This window comes from Manacus vitellinus, unplaced genomic scaffold (assembly GCF_001715985.3).
Source record: "Manacus vitellinus isolate BGI_N305 unplaced genomic scaffold, ASM171598v3 scaffold_1_pilon, whole genome shotgun sequence".
In the NCBI taxonomy this organism is placed as follows: Eukaryota; Metazoa; Chordata; class Aves; order Passeriformes; family Pipridae; genus Manacus; species Manacus vitellinus.
Window position 1 is genome coordinate 13633252 of NW_021939396.1, and position 25488 is coordinate 13658739.

Sequence of the window (25488 nt, forward strand, 5' to 3'; positions counted from 1 at the left end):
CGGCAGGGCTGCTCTCAGTCTGTTCATCCCCAGCCTGCTTTTGTACCGGGGGTTACCCTGACCCAAGTGCAGCATCTTGTAACTGCTCTTGTTAAACCTCCTAAGATTCCCATGGGCCCACTTCTCGAGTTTGTCCAGGCCTCCCTGGATGGCATCCTGTCCTTCAGGTCTGTCAGCTTCACCACTCAGCTTAGTGTTGACCTCATGCCATGGCTTTATTCTTGTTCATATCCAGCACCTATGAGACCAGGGTATCGACCTGTTGATTTTGTGCTTTTGACGTGTTATCTGTCACAATGCTTTCTAGAACCGGTTTCTGTGAAGTGTCTGTAAACATCTGTCTCCTTAATCATCTGGAGGAGAGTGTTATGTGTATTAGACATATGTTTTCTTACTCTTAATCGTTGCAATGGTATCTTTAATTTACTTCAGAGTTTCTTTTCTCCTGGCAGGAAAGTTGAGCCTTTCTGTTACTGTCTTATCAAGTGGTGCTATAGCCAGGAGACAAATCAGTTCAAGGCAAGTTTTTGCTTGGTCAGTTTCCAGAACTTGTCTTTTGTAAGCATAGGCTAAGCACTTATCTGTAGTGTGTAAAAACCTCATCTAGAACTATTAAAAATATTGGCATGGTCCATGTTTCACTATAGCTAGTTTTTCCTATTTTTTTCTATGTCTTTGTTTATTAAACAAAGCCATTCCATGCTTACTTGAGAATTTCAGAACTATTTAATTAAATTTCAATTTTGCATAGCTAATTGGTAAAGTTTCAGCACAACACCAGTTGTAGATTTGCTTTTGGTGTAGTGTGACTTGGGGAAGGAGACAGGGCCCCTAAATTAGTGAAAAATTTGATTTGTGAAATTTGGTATGTCTTCACATGAATATTAATTGCTAAACAGTTCAACTCTCTTTCCAGAAGGGGCAGATATGCATTTTATGTGTAACAGGTAGATGTTGATTCTAGGCATCTTGAAGGTTAGCTCAAGTCAAACTCAGTTGCATGAGTCATTGTTAGTAATGATAGTTGAGATGGATCCATTTACAAAACTGCATTATCAGTTCTGCCTTGAACTTGGCTTATGCTAGAATTTTAAGTAAAATTACTCATACTGTAACACTGAAATATAAAAGTTCGTGGTTTGAGTTTTAAGAATTCATGGAGAAGGCTCATTGTGTGGTATGGATGTATTCAAAATATATCAGACATTATTATCAGTGATAGCTTTCAAGACCCTCTTGCCAAGCTAAATGTTGATCACAGTTTCACTGGTGTTAAATACTGAGAGGATGTGAGTGTCATGGCACCTTCCACATGGATGCCCACGTCAGTTATGTTTGGTTTGAAAACATGACACGGTGTTACTTAGACTCTCTCCTCGTCCTCTCCCCAGATGATGACAATTGGTGCTAGTGGTTGTGCCCACAAAGCTTTCTGGGGTGGCAAAAACCACTTTAAAAAAGCATTTAAAAAGATTTAAATACTTGATTTAAGATTGTAGATCAGCGTGTCACATCATGTATCCAGTGGGCTAACAGCAGCTCTCTCGTTTGATTCACATGTGTAAGACACGACACAGGTACTGGAAATCTGGTTGCAATGTGGTGACATTCAGCTCTCTGGAACACAGTCCTAAATGAATCATCAGTGCTTTGATTTGCTGTTGTCTGTCTGTCGAGAAATGCAGAAATGTGCATCTTGGCATATTCGTGTCCCTACAGCGGGATCTTCCCAGGCCCCCCAAAGGCTCACCAGGCTTCAGCTGAGGGTTCATGTTACACGTAGTTCTGTAATGAGGTAAAACTTCGGAAATTAACAACCATGATGTTGGGATGTGGCCAAAGTTAAAATTTGGCCTTATACAGTTAAAATATGTATCTTTGATGTTCTTAATAGGTTCAGAATGGCGCCTTTTTTTTTTTTTTTGTAGTATGACTTCATTCTTAATGTTGGAACAGTGCTTTGAAGATCTGGAGATTAGGAGCACTGCTGAACTGCAGGGTTTTTTTTAGGATTAATGGCAATTAAAATCTGACAAGTGGCTACTCCAAGTGATTAAAATACTTTGGTATTTTGAACGCTAAACTTACAAGACTGGGGGACTCTTGAGTTTTATGTAGGAGTTACTTGTATATCCTTTTCTAAAGAGTTGTTATGTACCTGGATATTTCTTATATGTTAATTTACTAAATCATGCTGCATACAATTATTGACTTGTGTTCAGGGCATTAGAATTTAGAAATCTGGTGGTTTTTTTGTTATTTTATATCTTTTCTCCTTGAGGACATAACCTTTCCTGGCTGCCCAGCTGCATTACTTAAATAAAAGTAACAGTTGAAATGTGGTTTGGTTACTGTTAATGTTGTGTAGCAGTAGCATAGCAGTGTCTGGTCTAAGGGTATTTAAAAACAATTATACTTGTACAAAGGGGCAATATCTATTATTAGAGGAATAGATGGAAGGGAATTGTAAATAGTGTTTGTAAGGGAAATCAGCATTGAATGAGAGATGGGTTATACTGGTGCAGTGATGTCATTTGAAAAAATTCTTATTTCTCAGAGTGTGTTGTGTTACTTGCATTATTAATATTAATATTTCTTACATGTATTTTCAGACCAATAAAACTATTCTGATTCTGTTCCAGAGCTTCATAAACATAACATATTTTTTTTTTCCCCTGAAATGTCTAGATACAAGTTAGTGCTCTTTTTTGGGGGATATATATAGTTTACTCAATATGAAGTATCAGATGTCATGGCATTGTTTGTATAGTGGTCAGCTTTTCCTGCTGTATCTAGACTAGCAAATAAATGGCCATGGCATTTTTAGAGTTTGAAACTAGAGGAATAGTTTTACTTTGCACCTGAAGGTCTTTTTTTAGTACAAGTTTCAGTGCACATTTCCTGCCTGGTCTTAGGGTAGTATTTTGATGGCAGGTTTTTCAAGATGAGTTTAAGAGAGTGTGTCACTAGATGCATCTTTTTATAAATTATTTTGGTAGCTAATGTATTCTCCAGTGCAGTCATAAACACAAAATTTAGTGACCTTCTCTGCTCCCTTTCTCAGACTGTTAGAAAACAGGGTTGCAGGTAGGCCTAAATCCCTGGGGTCTGTATCTCCCTGGATAGTGTCTGCTGTGATCTTCAGGCTGGAGATCAAAAACTGCAGACTTATGTAATAATTTAATTGTAAATTGGGGTATTTGGTTAGCCTTTAGCAGTGTTGAAATCCTAGTTTTCTGTGGTTGAAAAATCATTGATACTCTGTAACAGCCCATGCTTGTTTCATTTGTGGCTGCTTTCTGTGAGTAATTATCATCAGGAATACTGCAGTAAAATTGGCATCGTATCACAAATGCTTCTGGAGTGAAATCAAACAGGCAAATAGTATTTCCAGTAGTAGGGACAGTGAGTGTGCATAGAGAGCTCAGCAGCTAATGAGAAAAAGTGGAAAAGGTGAAGCTTACAAGATTGTGAAGATGCTGAGAATAATTTTATAGGAGGCAGAGAGCTTGCTGTGCTGTAATCTGGCAGGTTAGTTATGGATTCCTTGACTGTGGAAGACAGAACTTATGGCAAATTTATGATAAACCTGAACTTTACCCTAAATACAAGTTGAATATTATTTATGTGCTAGCTCTGTGGTACATTCATCTTCTACATCCAGGTGGTCTCAAAAAGGTGTTTGCTGTACTGCTTCCATCACTGTTAAATTCTGCTTCACCACGCACTGATCTTAATTTCCTTACTATTTTCTTATGAAATGAGATGTATATAACCAGAGTATCTTTTTGTCTCTCTGGTCTGTAGACCTGTTTTAACAAATTGAATAAAGGTGTGGTGGCAAAAGACTTGAGTGACACATGTGAATGTGTATTGGAGTGAAATAGTGTTTTCTGCCCATGATCGAGAATCTCCAGTGCAAGTGTGTCTGGATGCAAGAGGAGGCACAATTGAGTGATACTGTGAATAAACAAGGAATGAGTGGGTGTTAGTCCAGTTTGATACTTAAATCTAACTTAATTGGAAAGAGGTGCTTCTTTTCAGTTCTGCCTCCCTGCCCTGCCCCAGAGCAGGCTGTATATGAAGCAATTATTTTCCCATTTTAGCCAAAGAAGACAGTGAACTTGTAAAGAATTTCTATTCTTAGTCTCCGTTTTCTTCTATTTTACCTGTATTGTGGTGCTTTAAAACACATTAACGGTGTTTTAAAAATTGTGACATTTGCTAATCAACCAAGGAGAAAGCTAGGGACAAATATATGTTCCTCATGTGCAAGTATGAGCTTAACTTCCTTTTTTTCCCCCCAGTTCTGTAGAATGTTCACTAAATACCAGTATTTATAAAAAATCTGTTTCCAGGGTGATTGAGCTGAAATCTGTTAAACTAGTCTGTTTACCAACAGACATTAAGGTAGTATTACTTTAATGAAAATAATCATCAGACATTTTCTGTTGCGTTTTGAATGGATGGATTAGGGTTTAATGAACTAAACCCCACTTATGTGTAACAAACATGGGCAAAGCATAGCTTCTTTCAAGTCTGTGTTTGTGGTTGGTGTCTTACCTTATTCTAGTTCTTGTTGTTGAGCATAAAATGTTATTTGAGTGTAAATTGTTGCTAGCAAATGATTGACTGTTTTGAGTGGTTTTGTTCATACTGTTCCAATTTACAATATCATCTCATGAGAATGATTCATTGTAGAGTTCAGATTTAGGAAGGAAGTGCGAACTACGTTGTTAAAAATATTATGAGTAATTTGTCCATCTTTTTTTTCTCTGTTTTATCATTGATTTTTCTTAAATACCCTATGACACAGCCCAAAACATATAAATTGAACTGTATTTGAAGTAAAACTGCAGTGAGGTGTAATTTTAAAGGTTAATGCAACTGAAATTTGATGTAGTCTGCACCTTTTACAAAACTCGTACCAGTTTCTGCATAGTTACTCAAGGTGTTTTTGTTAGTTTCTTGTGCAGTGTTTCCCTCAAGAGGGAGCTTATTGGTGCTGCAAGATACTGTTAAAAGCTAACAGCAACAAGGTAAAGTAAAAGAGGATCAATATTTCATTTTAGAATGGTGTTTCAGAAAATTGGTTTAGAACTGCATTTTGATGGTTCATTTAATGGACTTTTTTATTCTCCTATAATATTAGGATGACTGCCTGTTCCTCAACCTGTATTAAAATTGCTGGTGTTTAAGCCAGTAGCTCACTTGTTTTGCAGCTCTAATCTGTGCAATACTTCAACAAATTTAGAATTCCAGATATGTAGTTTGAGGACCAAAAAATTGCATTGCATATTATGATTTTCTTGTCTTGTATTCTAGGTTGTGTTAAAGATCATTAAACATTACCAAGAAGAAGGACAAGGGAATGAAGTGGTCCAAGGAGTGCTGCTGGGTCTTGTGGTGGATGACAGACTTGAAATCACAAATTGCTTCCCTTTTCCTCAGCATACAGAAGATGATGCAGACTTTGATGAAGGTAATGGTTACAGTTTTGCAAAACTTTAGGTAAAAAAGAAAATCCATACGGACTAAAAGGGTTTTTTTCCCCTACAGTGAGCAGAAGCTTGTATGTACTCAGAGAGATTTTTTAATATGATGTGAAGTATCAATGGGATAATTGCAATGCCATCCTCATTATCCAGCCTAAAGCTTGTCTGTATAAGGAAAGTCATTGTGATAAATACTCTGTTGTATGGACACACTTTAGGGTAAGACTGTCCACACAGGAAGGTACATTAGTTTCCTGTCTAGAATTCCAGTAGACTTTAAAGCTTTTTATGGAAGTGGCTGTGTGCACGTGTGCATACACACACCTGTGGATGTAGCTCAGCATGCAGATTCCTCTCTGTGCATTTATTTGTATGTGTTATGTACTCGTTGAAAGCCTGGAGAGCGGAGCTTTCCAAGTATAAGAGGCTTTGGCTAACTGGAAATCTGGGTGATCTTTTTGCTTCTTGAAATGAGCTAGAAAGTAGCACTGGAGATTTCTCTCTATTTCAGTGTTTCCTACTGATCCTAGTGGTCCTAGTGATGTTTTGTTCTTGACGCTGCAAGTCAATGTAATTAGCTGGACACAGAATGACATAAAATTTCTAGAGTAAATTTAAACGTCTTACAATTCTAATCTTGGTAATATATGCATGTGTGTGTGTATTTAATGATATTGGTAGAAAAACTTCTCTTTTAGGGCTTAAAGAGAGTCAGTTTACCTTCAAGAGTAACCAAAGAGGCAATATAGTCAAAGTAGTTGCAGTTGGAAGCTTGATTCTATCTAATTTTGATAATTCAGTTTGAGTTTTAAATTTCAATAAGATTGCTTAATCTGGAAGTATAAACTGCTTTTTCTTGCTTATAATGAGATAAGGAATTATTAAATTAATATTTTGTCTTATAACAAAAGAATCTCGAACCTTGCCTTTAAAGGAGAGATAATTTTAAGAATTCTTTACAACTTGGTAAGGTTTCTTAGCTGGTTTTTATCGCTTCTTTTGTGGGATTATAGAGTTTTCTATAAGGAACATGCAAAACAAAAGGGAGTCTTAGTTTTCCTACACTGACATGGTGCTTGAGTCAGAATTCTATTTTGTTAAGGCCTAAAAGACGCTTTAAAGATTCCTTCTCTTCTAGAGCTCTTCAAAGGATTAAAGTAATCTGAATTCTTAATTGGAGCCCATGCTTCATGTTTTTTCTGTAGAAAATGGCTGAATTATTTCCATGTAGCTGATAGGTGAAACAAATTTCTTAGTTTCAGACAATTTCATAGTTTCAGTTTCTCACTGATGGATATCATGCTGAGCTGTAAGCCTGTGAGCTGGTATGCAGAGTTCAGCTGTTCCTGCCTGAAAGTATTCTTGATGCCAGTCTTTCTTTTTCCCTTTTTCACCAAGTAGGCAAGAATCCTGGCATTAAGTAAAGTCCAAAGTCAGTGCTGGTGGAGCTTTCCTCACCTGGATCCCTTCACTTGTCAGCTTCTGTTCCCGTGCTGCGGGCACAGAAAGCAGAGCAGCCGGAGTGGGAAGGGAGCCTGTGGCAGTGGGGCTGATGCTGCCTTCAGCAGTGCTGGGGAGTCTGCAACCAGGTCAGGGGAGCTTGGCTCTGCTGAGCCCTGTAAGCCAACCTCAGAAGACATTGTCTGTTGGTTTCCATCTTCCCTAGTCTCTGCTCTGTGGGTCACAGGGATGTTCTCTCTGTATTCTTCTCAGTGAAGTACAGTTAAATAGACCGAACCATTCAGGAAATGCACAGCGCTCACGTTCGTTCTGCATCCCTTTACTTGGGGCCTGTTCAGGCCTTTAACCTGTGTGGTAGAGCCTAGGGAAGATGAAAACCCGAACAAAATGTCTCTTGAGCGTTCGGTATCCTTTTAGGCTCCTCAGAGTTTTCTTCTGTCTTGCCAATGTGAAAAACAATAATGTTTTATAAATACTCCTTGTTTGTTTTCCCTGGAGCTGTGTTTCCCTATGCAAGCATCCTGCCAGATTTTCAAAAGATTCTTTTTTTCTTCTAGATGCAGATAATTCAGAGAAATCTCTTGTTACGTGCCAGAACCTTAAAATTCAGGATGCTAGAAACTAAACCAAACAGGGCACTTTCTTTCCCCTAGGACTTGTATGTTACATCAGTATCATAACTGGCTTTATATATTTCCACAAATTCAGGCCCAGAGATATGGAGGGAAAATATAAGGGCCCTGGCACTTCAGCACTGCTGTCACATAGAATAATACCTAACACTGTGCTCTTCTGTTAGTATAATGTTGTATTGTCTTTTCTTCTGCCTTAGTGTATATTTTTGTTACTTTTTTTCACCCTTGTCTAAAATTCTGAAATAGGAACAATGCTATGAAAATTCCAAATTTCTGATCATGCAGAAAGCATTTCTTAGCAGAGTTTTGTCATCCTTGATCTTATGTTGAGGCATGAACTGTTGCACTGACTGAGGGAACACACTACCCCAGCTGCCCTTCTGAGGGGAGGAAACACGGAGTGGTTATCTGTTGGGAAACTTCTAATCTGCTATGCTGAGAATTGAATGAATATACCCCAAAAATAACAACTTCTATATAATTTTGCAAGAGCTATAGGAACAGGTCACCTGAAAAATACTCATTTGTCTTGTTGTCTTGAGGTGATCGTTATTAAGAGAGTTGAGCTTTTGTACAAGAGGGTGATATCTGAGCAAACAAACTGTTGGGTAGTTGGCAAGACACATTTGAGTGAATGTTTCCCTCTTTTAAACTGTGCAAGTCTAATACAAAACACATTTTTGAGGGTGCTGAGAAAGTATCCTTAAACTGAACTTGAAATAGGTGTACATGACATTTATGAACCAGTTTGGTAAAGATGTAGTTCTAACTTGCTGTCAACAACCATTTCTTCAGATATGCTTAGTTATGCTTTTGTTAGGGTGCCATTTTGTCCCTTGCTGCTAATGCCTGAGATAATATCAAATTTTGACTATTTGCTGTTACAGAATTCTGTCAAAAGTTAAATTTTTTCTTTAAAAAAAACATACTCAAAGTTGTTCTTTTAGTGCAAGAACATTTTTTAGTGCAGTTTAAATTGGACTATTTCTGGAAACTGTAGAAAACATGAGAGGTTTTTTTTAGCTTCAGGTAGTTCTTATTACAAATCTGGGAGGGCTGTCCACCATTTATGAATCCACAGGTGTTTTTCGTCTTAGAAAGTTTCTCCTGCAGTGTTGTCTTCCTATGATTCTTTTTACAAAGTGTGATTTTTTTTTTGGTAAGATTTTCCTGTCAGGGAAGTCTTAAACACTTAGGTTGGCCTGCTGCAGCATGAGATTTTTACAGGGGATGGGAAGGCTCAACCCAGCTCTGTTAGAAATCTGTAGGTGAAGTGTAGTTGATGATGTGGAGCAAATGGAGAAAAATTGCAGAAATGTGGTATGTTGTTGAGTCTTCAGCATAAGATACTTCGGTGTGAATGTTTGCTATTTTGGGGCTGCACTCTGGACTTTTAAGCATTTACTTTTCAGAAAATTGTGCTTCCTTATTGCTGGTGCACTTAAATCCTCTTAGGCCTTAAATTTTTTTTTCAAGACACAGATTTAATTTTATGGAAATACTTTCAGTGATCTACATGTACAACCCCTTTTCCTGTGTTCCCTGCTTCTCCCCTCCCTCTCCAGTCCTGCACCTGATGGATTCAGCTCTTGTTTAGGGTTTCTGTCAGGTTTCTGTTGTAAGGATTTTTGGCTTAGGCATTTCTGTGAAATGATGCAGTATTCCAGCTTGTCTTTGTGAAGGTACTTTTATGAGAAGCACTTTCACTTTAGGACACTTCCAAGCCTTTGTCTGAGCATAGATTTGCTTTCTTTCAGTTAAGGTTTACAAACAACCATGTTTCTGTGTATTCTTCCTGAGAAATAAAAGTATTTTTTGTGACTATAAATTTTGTCTCTAAGCAACATGTTCAGTTCTTTTTGCTTCATAGTTTTTATCTTCTATGGTTTTCACCGAGTAGCTTTTCTCCCTGTTTAAAGGAAATTTATATTTCTTTCTTGGAAATCCAAGAGTTAAAAATGAAATATACAACTTGTATTTCTCTGATCTTGTGAGACATTATTTTGAAACAGATTTATTTCAGCCTAATATATTTTAGTAACTTAGTTCGAAGCTAATAAATTAAGTGCTCTGGTAATTATACCAGTAGAAACTTTGAGACAGTTATATAAATATACATCAAAATAAGTTCTATATGGTTGTAACTTTTTCTTCTTTTATAACTGTTTAGAATTTTCATTAGATTTCCTCTGAAATTCTACAGATGAAAAGCTGATGCTGCCTTCTCTCTCTGCCCCCCAACATGATTTTTACTTTCTTACCTGAGAAGGTTCATTTTGTTTTTCAGTTTACAGGTTAGAAGTATCAAGATGATTAAAGATTCTATTCCCTGTATTTTTCTGTGCTGTAGGTTGAATTTAGTTGTATAATCAGTCAGAAACAACTAGAAATAACGAGGTGCGACATCTCCATGAAACCACCGTTTTCTTTAGCCTCAAATGGATGCAGTTTCATGTGGAGAAACGTGTTGCAGCGCATAAATAGCACTTCTTCAGGGTTTTACTCAGCCAGAGGCAGCAGTTTGCACTGCTGAGCCTCACCTGCAGCGCTGCCAGCACAGTCACCTGTGGTACATGGCCCTTGCAGAAGCAGAGGACTTTGGGTAGAATCATAGAATCATCAAGATTGGGAGACCTACAGGATTATGCAGTCCAACCATCAATCCAGCACTGCCACTGTAACCCCTCAAGCACTGAACCAGATCAATTTGCCTCCATCACCTCCCTTAGCAACCTATTCCAATGCCTGACCACCCCAACAGTGGTGAAAAAATTTTTTTCTAATATCTGAATCTCCCCTGTCTCAGCTTAAGGCCATTTCCTCTGGTCCTCTCACTGCAGGCGCGGCAGAAGAGGCCAGTCCCCATCTCACTGCAGCCTCCTTTCAGGTAGTTGTAGAGAGTGATGAGGTCCCTCCTGAGCCTCCTCTTCTGGACACTAAACAAACCCAGCTCCCTCAGCCGTTCCTTGTAAGACATGTTCTCTAAACCTTTCGAGAGCCTTATTGCCCTTTGCTGGGCATGCCTCAGTACCTCCAAGTCCTTTTTAAGGTGGAGGTCCCCTTGTTGAAGTCAGGTAGCTAAAAGGAACATGCTTAGGAAAATTAAGATAAAGCAATGAGCTGAACATGTTCTTTTGAACTGTTGTCTGCCAGCAGTGAGGATGAAGCAAGTGTTGTCTCTATTGAGGCCCCCTCCTGTTCTATTGGAGGTCTTGTTCTTGAAATTGCATTTCTTGAAGCCTGTGGTCTCCTGCACCAGTTTGACATTATAAGGACTTCAAGGCCAGAGTCATAGAAGTTCTTAGGCTTCCCAGCATACTGTGTGTCAGTACACAGGTGTGGGGGTGTTGGGTGGACTGTCTTGGCTTTTTTTAGAAAGCATCTTCATAAAAGACTATTGTTTGTAGAGGGTTGGGGTTTGGTGGTTTTTTTTGTTCCATTATGTTAATAATTTGACTCCACAAACAACTGTGTGAGTACAACTGGAGGGGCAGTTTGAACGCCCTAAGGTGCTTGAAACCACTGTATGGTGAAACTGCAATCTCACAGAGAGTGCATATATACCAACAGGGAACAAACGGACTCTGAGTGTCACCTTCCTTTGCTAGTATTGCAGTAGAAGTTGTGATGTCATTAAATCACAGCCCCCTAGCAGTGTCAATTCATCTCTTTTCCATAAATTGTCTTTTTTTTTTTTTAATGAAAACAACTTTCAGTTATTCCCATTTTAAGTAAAAAGTTTTATCATATCTTGTATTTCTCTTATGTTGTTACAGGACAGACCATGAGCGCTCAGTAACTGTAACTGTGTCCTGAATAGGCAGATGCAGTTTTAGCTGCATTTTTTATTGGGGCTTTTTTTTTGTTTGTTTAGGTTTATTCTCTTGAGGTATAACAGTTGCAACTCATGTCTGTTGTTTTCTATTGTAAGAAAATGTTTATGAAATGCAGAAATCAAGTTACATGAAATTTGAGTTTTATTTCAGTAAAGACAGGAACAGATGACCCAAAAGCTCCTAAATCACAGCCTTGTTCGGACTCCAGTTGTAGTCCTTTATGTGAATTCCTCATCCATGTTTTTCATAAGGCCTGTAGTAATTTAGGAAAAAAGCCATACTATGTAAATGTTGACTTTCCAATTACTAAGTGCTGGCGAAAGCCTGTCAGGTCTGTGCGTGCATTTATGAAGTTTCGCTTTGTTCTCTATGTAAAAAGGATATTGAATTTTAAGTTGGATTTTTTTTCTTTATCATTTGGGTGTAATGAATTTGTGAAATAGTAGACTTGATAAGGATTAATTTATATAAGCAATTCTGATGATTATGATAGAGGATGGATGGTGAGTTGTCAAAAACTCAATCTCATCTGGTCTTCCATATTTTTTTTTGCGGATGGCCAGTATATTTTGGAATATACTGATGGACAAAGAGGTTAGTTATTAGGTGTGCTTAATTATCATCAAATAAGATATATCACATAATCAAGGTTCTTTAATAAAACTGGCAATCACACCTGAACTATTTTGTACTTTACCTGTCATTTTTGATTTGTTTCCTAAAAGGAAACTAATATTTGCATGGTTTGTGTAATAGTAATGATTTAGTGGAGTATCAGGCATGCAGGATGTTAAATGTTTTGCCTAAGTTTTCATACTTTGCAGACCTACCTCTACTGACTGGAGGTTTTTGTCTTTATGGGACAAGGAAGAAGAAATCCCGATTAAAGGCTACTTTTTCAGGGTGCAGGCTCTGGATGTGCGGACACGTGGACTTATCTTTATCAGATACGGCAGTCTGTGCCAAAGTATGTTTTTGTAATAACAAGTGCCGTGGAAAAGCGCTTTCAGTTCCCTCGAGCAGAGCAGAGGGAGGGTACGGAGGGTACGTGAGTGTCCCCGCGTCCGCGCTCGGGAGCTCCGGGATCCGGGCACGGACCGAGCCGCCGTCAGAGGGCGCTCCTGCCCAGCGCACGGATCCCGCCGGGGCCGCCTTCCCGGCGGGAATCCTGGGCCTGCGGACGGCACAGGAATACAGTGATCTCAGCTGATAACGTGCATGTAATCTTTTATACAAATGAATACAGAAAATATGTTACAGAATGCACTGGCTATCCCGACTCAATGTTTTTTCTGTTCTTAAGTCAGCCTGGATGTGCTGTGTGCTCGAAGGCTCAGTGTACATGAAGAACATTTGATTCAGACATTTCCATGTGTATGTATCCTAAAAGCAGGACAGGAGCTTGCTTGTCCTGCGGGTTTGCTTCTTTGCTTCCGGTTCTGCCACACGTAACTAAGAAAGGGAAGGCAGCATTTGTGATGGAACTTCTTGGTTTATCTAAGGGGGTTATACTATTGGACTGGGCAAACTTAAAAATTGCATATCAACTATTCATCTTCTATTAGTATTGCACAAACTGCCTGAAATGCTTTGTTTACTGCATTTCTGGATTTTCAAGTTGATTTTTACTGTAGAGGCAATGCTTTAAAGTGGTAGGTTAATCCTTTTGTTCAACGCCTAATTTTGTATCCAAAAAAGAGATCATTTTACTCTTTAAAGTACAAGGCATATTAAAGTTTTATTTAAATCAGTTTCCATTGACATTTTGCTGCAAAAGAACTTAGTGTAATTTGATTTTAAATGCAAAATGTTCTACTAGCTCTTAGCCTTTTTTTTTTTCTTTAAGGAAACATATTTCATGGCATTTTTCCTTGGGTAATTTTAAACAGAAAAACCTTATGGCTGCTGAAATTCTGTCATAGGTTGTGTGATTTTTTTTTTCCCCTACCATAATTCACGATTGCAGGGGATATTATTAACATATTTAATAAACTTACGCACTGAACTCTACTGAAAATTATACTTAAGAATATTCACTTACTAACCCTAAGAAATTAAGTTAAAGAAGCTTCTGTTTTCAGAGGTAGGTAGTTTGCTGTATATAATCATCTTTTAGCAATATTAGAATGAGCTGGAAGATTGCATCCAGCTCAGTAACGTGTTTAAACATTTCACTATATGTAAGTTTTCAACTTGAAACCAAGAGTTTCTTACTTTATAACCTGTGTTCTATCTTAGTTATATGTTTTGTTTAAAATCATTATATACAATAATTTAGTTTTTTATATGGATGCTTCATATAATTCTGTGAGACTTGAAGAAACTCATTAATTTTTATGTGGTCAGCAGTAAGAAAGCCCAATTTCTTTTACCTGCAGTTTAGGTAAAATATTACAAATGAGCTGTTCTGAATTTGATTTTTTTCTGGTACTACAATCATCTCAACTTTGACTAAAAATGCACAGAAGAGGATAACCAATTATATAATAACAGTATATTCAGATATTTCATATCTGTTATTTGATTTCAGGCATCGATCTGAATTTTGTGCCTGTATTGTAGTTTGTGAGAGTGCTTTCAAAACATTAAACCTCGTTCTTGCTGTTTACTAGGGGAGAGAAAATGCGGGTTATTTACCCTGAATACTCAAAAATGATTTTTGATGAGTTACAAAGAATGTGAAGGTTTTTTAATTTTTATAAATTCTTTTAATTTATTTGTTCAGTTTGGGGAATATGCAAGAATTCAGAAATATGAAAATATTTTATATTTCCACACACTTTAAATGGCACAGGTGCAAATGACCTTGTGTTTGTATTTTAACATTAACTTGTGGAAATATTATGGAAAACAGTATCTAATGTGCTAGTTCCTATTAAAAGCAGAGACTGACGAGAAATTTTTGTCGTTCTACTACAGACCATTTTGTGAAACAGTGTTTCTGTGAACATATGGCAAAGGTGAAACTTACAGGCTTTTTTTTTTCCCAGATGTACTCTCTCTTTTGCTAAGCATTCGAATTTTCCTGTACTACAGTTCAGGAAAAAAATCTGGAGATAACCATTTGTATTTTAAAGAAGCAGTTTTTCCATGCAATTGCTAGGACACAATAGACATCCTGGTTAGATCCTGTCTTTATCTTGCCGAGCTGAGGTAGGTGGCTGCCTTGGGTGCCTGAAGTTAGCAAAGTAGTGGCTCTAGGCTACCTCTGTGTTTGGAGGAACTAAAGCTTCATCCAGAAGGAAACCCAAACCGTGTGAAGACAGCATGGTCAGTTCTGCTAAAAATTTTCAACTTCTTCATCCTTGTTTATTATTCCTCATCTTGGACAATGTGGTACAGGAGTGGACATTTCCATTGGACTGCCTGGATCACACTCTGTGCTTTTTGCATGTCTTCCTTCAGGGACCCATTGCTTGTGGTCCTTGTGGCCGCTCTGAGCTTTGGCCATACATTTGGACTCTACACTCGTCTGTTCTTTTGGTAACATTTTTCCCAATGGGACTGGACCAAGAGGAAGAGAGAGTTCTTTTAACACCTTCTTATTACCTCTTTCCATTCCCCCTCCTTTCCTTTTTTGCTAATGCAAGTATTTAGCCATTTCCTTTCCCAAAGAATGCTGTAATAAACTTGACGGAGCTGAAGGAAAGCACAGCAAACTGAGCAAATCCCGTATTTTTTTCCTGAGAGCCAAAATGAAGGAAATGCCTATACTTCTATTGAAAAGCAATTCAAATCAATACATCTGGATGAAAAGCGATAGAAACTTATTGAAATAAGTGGTAGCAGTAAATTAAGAAATATAATTTTGGTTCTTATTTCTCCCTCCATAGTGTTTTATGGATTTCTCAACTGCATAATCTGGAAAAATTATATAGCATTATTCTCTAAGAAAATGATCCATACTCAAAGTATAGTACACATTAAACCCAAGTTGGATCTATTTTGTTCGTAGGATTTGCGTTTATTTTATTGATGTAAAGGCAGACATGAAACTAGCACAAGATTCAGGACTGAATATTGAATTGAATACTTCAGGAACAGACTTGAAATCCATTTTGCTAACAGGAAACCTACTGCAGCAGTAGAGTTAAAGAGATAAGCGGTTTCACGATAATTATGAAACATAAAAGACTTTCTAGATAAATACTAGTCTTTGATAGAAGAGAGAAAAATCCTTAATAGAGTTTAAGTTTATATCTGTATTTTAGCATTATTTATTTATGATTAGTATGTGTTGTTAAATCCAGTGGTGCAGTCAAAAATATATGGAGAAACCAAGACAGCTCAAACTGAGCAAATCTTGCTTATTTCTGTAGTTTGGTAGGCCGGTGTATAGAATCTTAATATCAGCAAAATCTAAGAAAATAAAAACTCTTTAACTTCTTTATTATTTAAATAATAACTTCTTTAAACTGAAGAAGAGCAGGGTGTGCATAGTTGCACATGTAATAATGTATAGTAGCTTAAATTTATATAATTCCTTATTGACTGTATCCACAAAATGTATTTATTGCAGATAAGGGTCTCACCCATCTAACTTAAAGACATTTACTGTATTTTGGTTTGTGGTGTGTCAGTCAATAAGCTGCTGTAGTTTGCAGCTTGTCTTTTGTTTCGCTGTTTGCTGAATACACAGTTTGATTTCTTTTATTGGATTACATGCTTCAGTACAACGTAAACTCATGCAGTAGAAAAATACACATTAAAATAGGTTGTTTACCCTTCAGTGAAATACTCATACGTTTTTGTAGGTTTAGTGTGATAAATCCTCTGTACATATTTATAGCCAACATGCAGCAGCGTGGAGTTCTAGTCGATAATAGAAACGGAAGGATTTCTTAAAACTTTTTAGAAAACAAGACAGGCATGTTCTTTGTGAGATATATTTAGGTCATAAGGGACATCTGCTAAGGATAATTTTTTAACACTTGCTAACAATCCTAATATAATATGGTCTATTCATCAGTCATATTGTTCCTGACTTGGCTAGCGTGGATTTTAGTGATTCCCGATGTGCATTCAGACTCTCTTAATTGCTAGTTTCTTGCTGTTCTATCTTATTGTTTTACAGGACAATGCATAAGCAGGCACAGAATAATCAAAATGGTTTCCCTGTCCATATTAGGCACCTAACAAGAGATATATTTGCTGTGCAATGTGTGCGTGTTTTTGCAAGTGGAAGTCTCGTTGAAACAAAATAAATCTTACCAGGGAAATAATTCAACAAGATTTTAACATGGTATTCAGTGTCTATGTGTGTGTGTGTATATGTATTTATATATCCGTGTATATGTATATATATATTAATATATATATATATTTATATATAAAAACCTGCTCCGTGCTGAGTGTCTTGCAGCTTTTATGGTGTGCTTTTATGTAGCAGAGAAATTGGAGGGGTAAGGTAGGGAGGAACGACAGACACCGAACGTCGGGGTTTTGGAGTTGCCGGCAAACATAAATTGTGCCAGTTTTGTGCCTTTGGTTGAGAAATAAAAGCTTGTTCAGAGATATTTGCAGTATAGCCGAGATCTAATCTTTATGTTCTAATGAACTCAGAATTTCACTTGGCTGCGAGGCGTTTGACTCCAAAGAGGTGCAGGTAATGTTCCTGCAGCTCACACACGTGAGGCAGATAGTGCTGGGCTTCATTGTTTGAGGGGAGAGAGGTTATGTTGGAGTTTAGGTTTTGATATTAGTGAAACAGGAAAACTGACCAGATGAAGTTTGGTAAAATTACTGAAAGGGGTATTTGTAATTTGTAATTTGGCTTTCACATGTAGATAGAAATACATTTCCCCCCCCCCCCGCATGTTTTTTTTGGTGGTTTTTGTTTGTTTTTTTTTTTTTTTTCTTTTTACCAGTTTGTATTGCTCCATACTGTATTCTTACTTACTGATAGAATAATAGCTGTTTTATGTTTTGGGATAATTGTTCTAATCATTAAGTGTTTTGCCTTAATCCATTTTGTGCAACTCTGAACTGTTTGTGATAGTGAAAGAAAGAAAAAGGTAGAAATTGTAGCTTTTGCAGCACGTTGGGGGAAGCTTTCTTTATAGCTTAGTCCAGGTGTCAAATCTTGTTTAAAAGTAAGTGTTGTCCCTCTGATCAGTTTTGGAAGGAACAAAACAACTTTATTTGCTGGATTTGTTACTCTCATTTTTACTCAGTTGTCTTAGCCAAGCACAGTAGATGATCTTTAAAATCCTGCATAGCTGCAGAACATGAAAATTGTTTGTTGTTGATTGGTTTGTTCTGTTTTTTATTTTAATTTTTCCAATTCTTTTGGTGATTTGTATTTCTGCTCTAACAAAACGTGTTTAGGAAGACTGTTTGGGGCTATTAAAGCAGTACCAGTGATCGAGAATAAATCAGCCTGTGGCTGATGTCAGTTGTTGAGTACAGTTGAAAGACCATAGTCTACACAAATGTTGATTTCATTCAGAGTTTAAATCTGTAGCTGTATGATGTAATTGAATTATTTTACCGGACTTGGTAGTTGTTCTCCACATTGAATAGTTGAAAATTTGATTCATCTATGCATTGTTGATTAAAATAGTTTGGCAAAAACTTTATGTAAACTGCTTTACTTAGAGTATATGTACAGTTTAAGCATAGATCTGCTGATTTTCTGAGGCTGCAGCCTGGGAGAAAGGAACGAGGGAAGACTGAGAAGGGAATTGAAGACGCTGTTGTAAGGATGCAGTTTGGACACTGGGTGCCACTCCCGGTACACACTGAGGCTCAACAGCCTTTCTCATGCAGTGCAACAACAAGCACTCGTAAAAATGGAGGTCTTTGTTACTCAGGAAATTCTGAAGGTCTTCGTCCCCTGAGCCTAGCAGTTCTTGCAGTTGAAAAACATTTTCCTCAGTCCTGCAAGGAGTAACTAAAGCTTTAAGGGCAGGATTTTTTTATTTTTTGTTATTTCAATTCTACTGAGGATGATTTTCTAGACTCGATGTGTTGCTGTTTAGTTACCTAGCTTCCATCACGTACAAGAAAGACAAGATTGCAGCATCAACTATTCGGGAACTAGACCAAACATGACAATTCTCCTCAGGAATAGGAAGAATAATTTCAAAACAAAAGAATGGGAATGAAATATCTCCCTGCAAGCCTGTATATATATATATATACACATATACATATATATGTGTGTGTGTGTGTGTGTATATATATATATACATGCACACTCTCTGTCACATGCTTGGTTGTTAGATTAGTTCAGTGTCAAAATGATTGGGTGGTGTGTTACTGATGGAAGACTAAAGGACAGTTGAGGATTGGTTTGGGTTTGATCGATTTCCAGAAACTAGAATTGGAGGCATATAGTGATGGTTTCCAATAGGCACCAAGTGCTGGAGATGTGAGGAATGCTGAGGAGATGGAATAAGGAGTGGGAATAAGAAATGTTTAGATGTAAATTGGAACGAGGTTAGTGCTCCCACCCTGAAAGCTGCGTAGCTCTCAAACTGGGAAGCGCGACCTGATTTATGCTTTACTGTGCTCATGCCCAGAGGCGTCAGCTGGCTCTGGGTGTCCTGAACATTATACAAACACGTACTTGCTCAAACATTTTAGAAACAGCACTGGAGTTTAGGTGTCCAGGTCTTAATGGCTTTCAGTGGAATATTGTTGGCATCTCTACCTGGCTAATTTGGAAACTGAAATTTCAGTAATAACTGAAAGGCAAATGGGGGTTTGGAAGGTGAAGTGCCATAGCATTTTGAAAATGTTAGACCTCTAAACCTGATTTCCATGCAAAAATTTTATCTACTCTTTTGTTTGAAAAGAAATTGAAATAGTGGGTCAGAAATTAAAATGTGCTTACGGAGGAAGCAAGACACTACTTGAAATAAGGAAGGACAGGGTGAGGGATGAGGGAGCTCCTTGTAAAATTCTACTTTGATGCAATGGTATAGAATTAAAAACAAAAGGTCCCTCTATCCTCAAATGTAGAAATTTGAGCTTTGTGTTTTATGTTTTAAAATGACATTTGAAAAAGAGTTCCTGTTCCAGTGTTCTATTGTATGATGCTTGACTGAATCTTCCAAAACATTTTTCTTATGATGTTTCAAGTGAAAAATTAATTGATAAATTTGGATGCATAAAACACCAAGTTAAAATGAAGAATAAATGTCAAATCAGCTTTTTTTTTTCTCTTTGTCTGCTTGCTGTCAGAGCTTATAGTAATTTTAAAGGTAAAGACTTTCGTGAGTAGTTAAATTTTTTAACCGTGTTTTTACATGAAACTTACAGGTTAAGTCTCTTAAAGTTGCCACTGAATTTTTTGGACTTTCCAGGACAGACACATTGGCCTACAGCAACTATGGCGAACATGCTTCATTTGGTATTCCTACATAATTAGCTAAGCTTTATGTAGATAGTGAATAATATGAAGCCACGCTGGTTTCTGTGGTTTTGTCAACTCTGGCAAAATGCCTGAGTTTAAAATTAGTATTTTTAACTTCTTTTTTTTTATATTAAACCTTCTTATCAAAAGGCACCAGATACATAACCAGAGCCAGAAATGAAAGAACTGGCACAAACCTTCTTTTGCTGACACCTGAAAATGTATTTATTAAATGGGCCACTTGAAATAATGAGTACGGCATATGATAAGGTAGCCACCTGGGTTTTACTGGGCTACTTGATACTTTGATCACAGCTTTATTTAAAGAGGTGTCTGTTTACAGCATCGATGTTCTTTGTCATTGCTGTGATTTAGATTTCATCTGACACAATACAAAGAGGAATTGCAAAAATCAAGGCAGTACTTAAATGGGTAAACTGGTATGGGAGAGATGCTAGTTCAATGTGTCAACCTGGGAACAAAAGCACCTGTTAAACAAGACCTGTAATCTGAAAGAGCAGTAGATGACTTTCAGCAGATCTGGGACACATCATGGCATGGAGAGAGTGATAATAAGTCAGGCTTGCTGGGAGCAGACGGAGGAGTTCGCGTGGAATGGGGCGCTGTCATCTCCGACACAGGGATCAGGGTAGACGTCAGTAAGAACTTGTGTATGTTGGTGTGGTGCAGCCATGTCCCTTAGGAGCTGGTGTTGCAAAGAAGCACGTTTGGAGACCCTGGGCACAGCTCTGTACTGTGAAACAGCCAGTTTCTTGACCAGCCTTGGGTTCCCAGCACAGCCCTCTGTACAATGCAGACATGCTCCTTAAGATTTCCCTTTGCTTTCTCTTCTTGCATTTAAATGGCACTTCAACATGAAAGAAGGAACATTTGGGTCTAGCCTCTGATCCCACTCATTCTTGCTAATAAATTAATAAAATCTGATCCATCTTAATAACTTGAATAGGGGAAAGATCTGTCTTTATTCTTTCTCTTGATAAAATTTTCATTCAGTTTTGCAGACATGAAATAAAGCCATCACTATATACAAGTTGTAATTTGTGTAGGTTATAACTTTTTGAGGCTTCGCTGAGAGCTGCTTGTTTGGTGGCACCTGGGTATTTGATTTGGTCGTGAATACTTAAGCATATTATTCAGCCTCTAACGATACTGCTTTTCTTGTCTAGTTATCTGCTACTGTAAATTCCCTCTCCCTCTCCTATTTTTTAGTATATAACTAAGTACCAACTAGTGTTTAATGTAATGGTGACAGTATTTTTTAATTGGGATTAATTGTGGTTTTTGTTTCTTCAGTGTAGACAGAGTGAAAGGACATTTGATTAAGTCTCCATTAAGAAAAAGGTTTTTGCAAAGGATTTTTTTCCTGTGTCCAGGATGGCTGCAAGAAGAAGCAGTGGGTTAAACTTTTATCAAGGGTGAGTCACGGCGAGAAACAGTGTAAGAGTAGTGGTGCAGTAGGGCAGGTTGAGTGGAAGTCTGGGGAGGTTGTGAGGGATGAGTTAGCCAGAGGTTTGCTACAAACAGTGTATAATGGGAGAAAACAGCTATCAGATGGTTTTAGCTTGGTCCCTGTGATTTTGATATCCTATTAATCCTGAATTCGAAAGAGACTTTAAATTACTGAAATTGATGCATTTCAAGTACTGTTGATCGACTTGTTTAGTAATATTTTCAATACACCCCTGTATATGTGGAAGTCTTAATTTGTATAGGGGCTGATATGAAGATGGTTTGATTTAGTTGAAAATACGTATGGTTATGAAATGGAAAACCAACATTTGAATGAAAACATTTCAACCTTTGTAGTTCAAATATCTCAGAGTAGTATAAAGAAGAAATAATATTTTACTTTTCATTATTTGGCATTTTATTCACCTGTATGTGTTGCAGTTTCTTCCCTTTTAATATAGAGGAAGGTAGTTGATGTGAACATGGTAAACACAGTGTAATGCCCAAATGTCTTTAAGATCCACTACTTTGTAAAACAAGAAAGATAATTTTGGGAGGATGGGGCAAATCCTCCCCACTTTTAAATGTTTGATTTTTTTTTTCTGTTTTCAGATTACTTACAAAAGTTAAAGCTTCCTTATATATTTAACTGTAAAATCTATTTTTTTCTTAATGTTTTTTAGCAATTTTAGTGTAAAATTTAATGTTTATTAAATACATGCATGCAGCTGTTTTATTAGTCCACAGTTTCTTTCAGAGCAACTAAAGTTTAATTATTGAGCTAAATTTTTAATTAGTTTTACTGATGACTTTTTTACATTTAAAGAAGTACTGTAATCTTAGTTAAAATAGCAGTAGGTCTGTATTTTAAGGGCACATGGATGCAATGTATATATAACCTTCTTTCTTCTTTCACTTTCCCTTACCTCAGGAGGTCTCATAATTTGTCACTATGTTCTAACTCAGTTCAGAGCTTAAGTGAACCTCTTTAAACATGTGTCCGCAGGAGATGCTGGACTGACTTGTGTGGAATGAAGTCCTGTAACTCCTCCTAGTTGTGCTCCTGTGATTGTCTGGGGCTCTGGCTGGGTGCAGTTGGTGCTGCTGTGCTTTGGGCTGGGCAGGGGTCTTGTTTGCATGCTTTGCACCAGAGGTTGTTCCAGCCAGGTCTGTAGCTGAGCCCTCATTTGTACAGGTATGAAATGGAAAGTGCCACACAAACGGGGACAGATTGGTGACTGCCTGGGATTACCTGGACCTACCCTGTGAGTTCAGAGACTGTCAGCTATCTTTCATCAGTGGGTCTGTTTCTGTCTGGATCGGTTCTCAAATGTGGCACTCTGCTTAATGTTAAAAGGTATTGTCCAAAAGAAGCAAATGGTAGCAGTCAGTTTTTATATTCAAGTGTCAAAGCATAATATTAATGTACACTCCCAATCCCCATTAACTCTTTAAGTTGGCTAAGAGAGTGACACAACTTCCACCATACTTTTAAGTCTTTCTGCCAAATGTGTGTGTTTTAGGTATGGAAACTAGTTGATGAAATGATTTGTTTATTGTAAACTTTGATAAAAGCAGTAGTTGTCACTTCTAAGAGCACATTTTGTATATGCCATTTCTAGGAAAGGTGCTGGCCTTCAGCTCAAGTAGACTTCTTTGTTTTCATTTCCTAGTAACATATTGCAGATCCTTGGCTCAGGTAGAGGCCCATCTCTGTTTTTTTGAAAATTAGAGGCAACTATTATGATTACTGTTACTGCAGCTCTGCAGGTCGCAGGTTGCCAGGAGTGCCTGATGCCTCTCTGTGAGTCTGGGGCCAACAAAGGGTTATTTTTCAGAAGGTACCGTGGTTGAAGAGCTGAGTCACCAGGTGAAGGAGCTACAGGAAGAAGCGAACAGGCTTCGTAGTATTCAAGTGAAAGACCAAGAGAGAAACCAATTATTTTCAGAGACACTACAGTCTCAAGACTCTAAGGAGTCTCGAACCTCCATTGCAGTGGAGAAACAGGTGGGCTCAGAACCCTGCAGGGTAATTAGTCAGAGGACTGTTGGTCAAGGGACTGTTAAAGATGAGGGCTGGAAGCAGGTCACTGCACATACCAGGATCAATGTTCCTCCTCCTCAGAATTTGGCAAGTAGAACTGGCACCTTCTACAACAGGTATGAGGCTCTGAAACTAGGTGGCCAGACAACTGATGAGATGAGCAAAGGTCCCTCTGGGATAGAGGGGCCTCCTAAAGCAGCATCACCTGTACCCCACATCACAACCTCCTCTATTGAGAGGAGAAGAAGGGCAGTTGTAGTAGGAGACTCCTTTCTAAGGGGAGCACAGGGCCTAGTGTGCAGAGTGGACCCAATCCACAGGGAAGTCTGCTGTCTCTCCCAGGGACTTGGGTAAGGGACATTACTGGAAAACTCTCCAGTCTAGTAAGACCCTCTGATTAGTATCCACTAGTGGTTGTTAGGCTGGCAGCAATCAAATAACGAAGAGAAGTCCAAGAGCAATCAAAAGAGACTTCAGGGGCTGGGACAACTGGTAGAAAGATCAGGAGCACAGGTAGTGCTTTCCTGGATCCTTCCAGTAACAAGGAATAATACTGATAGGAACAGGCAGATCTATCAGGTCAATGCATGGTGCCAAAGCTGGCGTAATTGGAAAAATTTTAGATTTTTTTGACCATGGAACGATCTACTCAACACCTTGTCTACCGACACCTGACGGGATGCACCTATTTTAGAGGGGAAAAAAAGCACAGGAGCTAGCAGGGCTCACTGACAGAGCTTTAAACTAACTTGAAAGGGGGAAGGGACAAAACCAGGCTCACCAGTGATGAGCCGTGGGATAGTGTGCCAAAACTTGAGGAAAAGAGTGTGAATGGGATCCCTTAATCTGCCTCACCAGGTGTTGGCTACAATGTACCACACCTGAAATGTTTCTACACTAATACATGCTGCACGAGGAACAAACAAGAGCAGCTCCAAGCTTTGGCCCCGTCCCAGAGATTTGACATCATTGGCAAAAATGAAAACTGGTGTGATGAGTCCTTTTACTGGAGTTCCGTGTTGGATGGTTACAGGCTCTTCAGGAGGGATAGTCAGGGCAGAAGAGGCGGAGGGCTGACGCTGTATGTAATAGAAGGGTTAGAATATATGGAGCTCACAACTGGCACTGGCACAGTTGAGAGCCTCTGGGTGAGAATCAAGGGGCAAACAAATGATGTGGATGTCATCATGGGACTCTGCTATAGACCTCCCAACCAGGATGATGACACCAACGAATTATTCTTTGAGGAACTAAGGGACACTTGCAGGTCAACTGCCCTTGTCCTTATGGGAGACTTCAACTTGCCAGAAATTAACTGGGAGCATCACACAGCTGGTACAACCTGGGCCAGAAGATTCCCAAAAATCTTGGATGGCAACTTAATGGAACAGGTCCTAAGGAAGCCAACTCGGAAAGATGCCCTCCTTGATCTGCTGCTTGTCAACAGAGGGGTTCTCTTGAGCGAAATGGAGATTGGTGGCCATCTTGGCCACAGCGACCACAGAGCGATTGAGTTTAAAATCTTTTGACAGGAGGAAAAGTGCCAGCAAAACCTCAGCTGTGGACATGAGGAGATCAGACTTCAGACTGTTCAGGGAATAAGTGAGTGAGGCACCTTGGGACGATGTTTTTGCAGGTCTGGGGTACATCGGTGTTGGTCACTTTTTAAACATCACCTCCTAAGGGCACAGGAGCAGGCAATTTCTGAATGTCGGAAGTCAAGCAGGCGAGGCAAAAGGCCAGCTTGGCTGAACTTTGAAATAGGGCAAAAAAGGAAGGTGTATGCCCAGTGGAAGTAGAGTCAGGTGACATGGGAAGAAAACAGAGATACTGCTTGCCACTGTAGAGAGAAAATTCATGTGTCCAAAGCTCATCTGGAGTTGAAACTGGACAGAAATTTGGGGGCCAATAAAAAGAGTTTTTTCAAATATATTAAGGGCAGTAAGCAGTATAGAAATATCATTGGCCCATTACAGGATGAGGACGGTCACCTGACAAACAGGGATAGAGACAAGGCTTTCTTTGTCTCTGTCTTCAATACGGATGATGGAGCAAGGGGGTCTCAGTGCCCTGAGCTGGAGGAGTGTGACTGTGCAAATAATCAACTCCCACTTGACCCTGAACTTGTGCAGGATCTGCTGCTCCAGCTGGATCTGTGTAAATTTATGGGGCCTGATGGGATTCATTG

The 25488-nt window shown here is 38.5% G+C and overlaps 1 protein-coding gene across 1 annotated transcript in view; it reads left to right on the forward strand.

Moving 5' to 3' along the window:
* Window positions 1-25488, forward strand: part of EIF3H (eukaryotic translation initiation factor 3 subunit H) — an 86645-nt gene that overhangs the window by 11090 nt on the left and 50067 nt on the right. The window contains exon 2 of the mRNA XM_029959423.1: window positions 5326-5482. Coding sequence (XP_029815283.1) covers window positions 5326-5482 — 157 coding nt within the window. The remainder of the gene's footprint in view (window positions 1-5325; window positions 5483-25488) is intronic.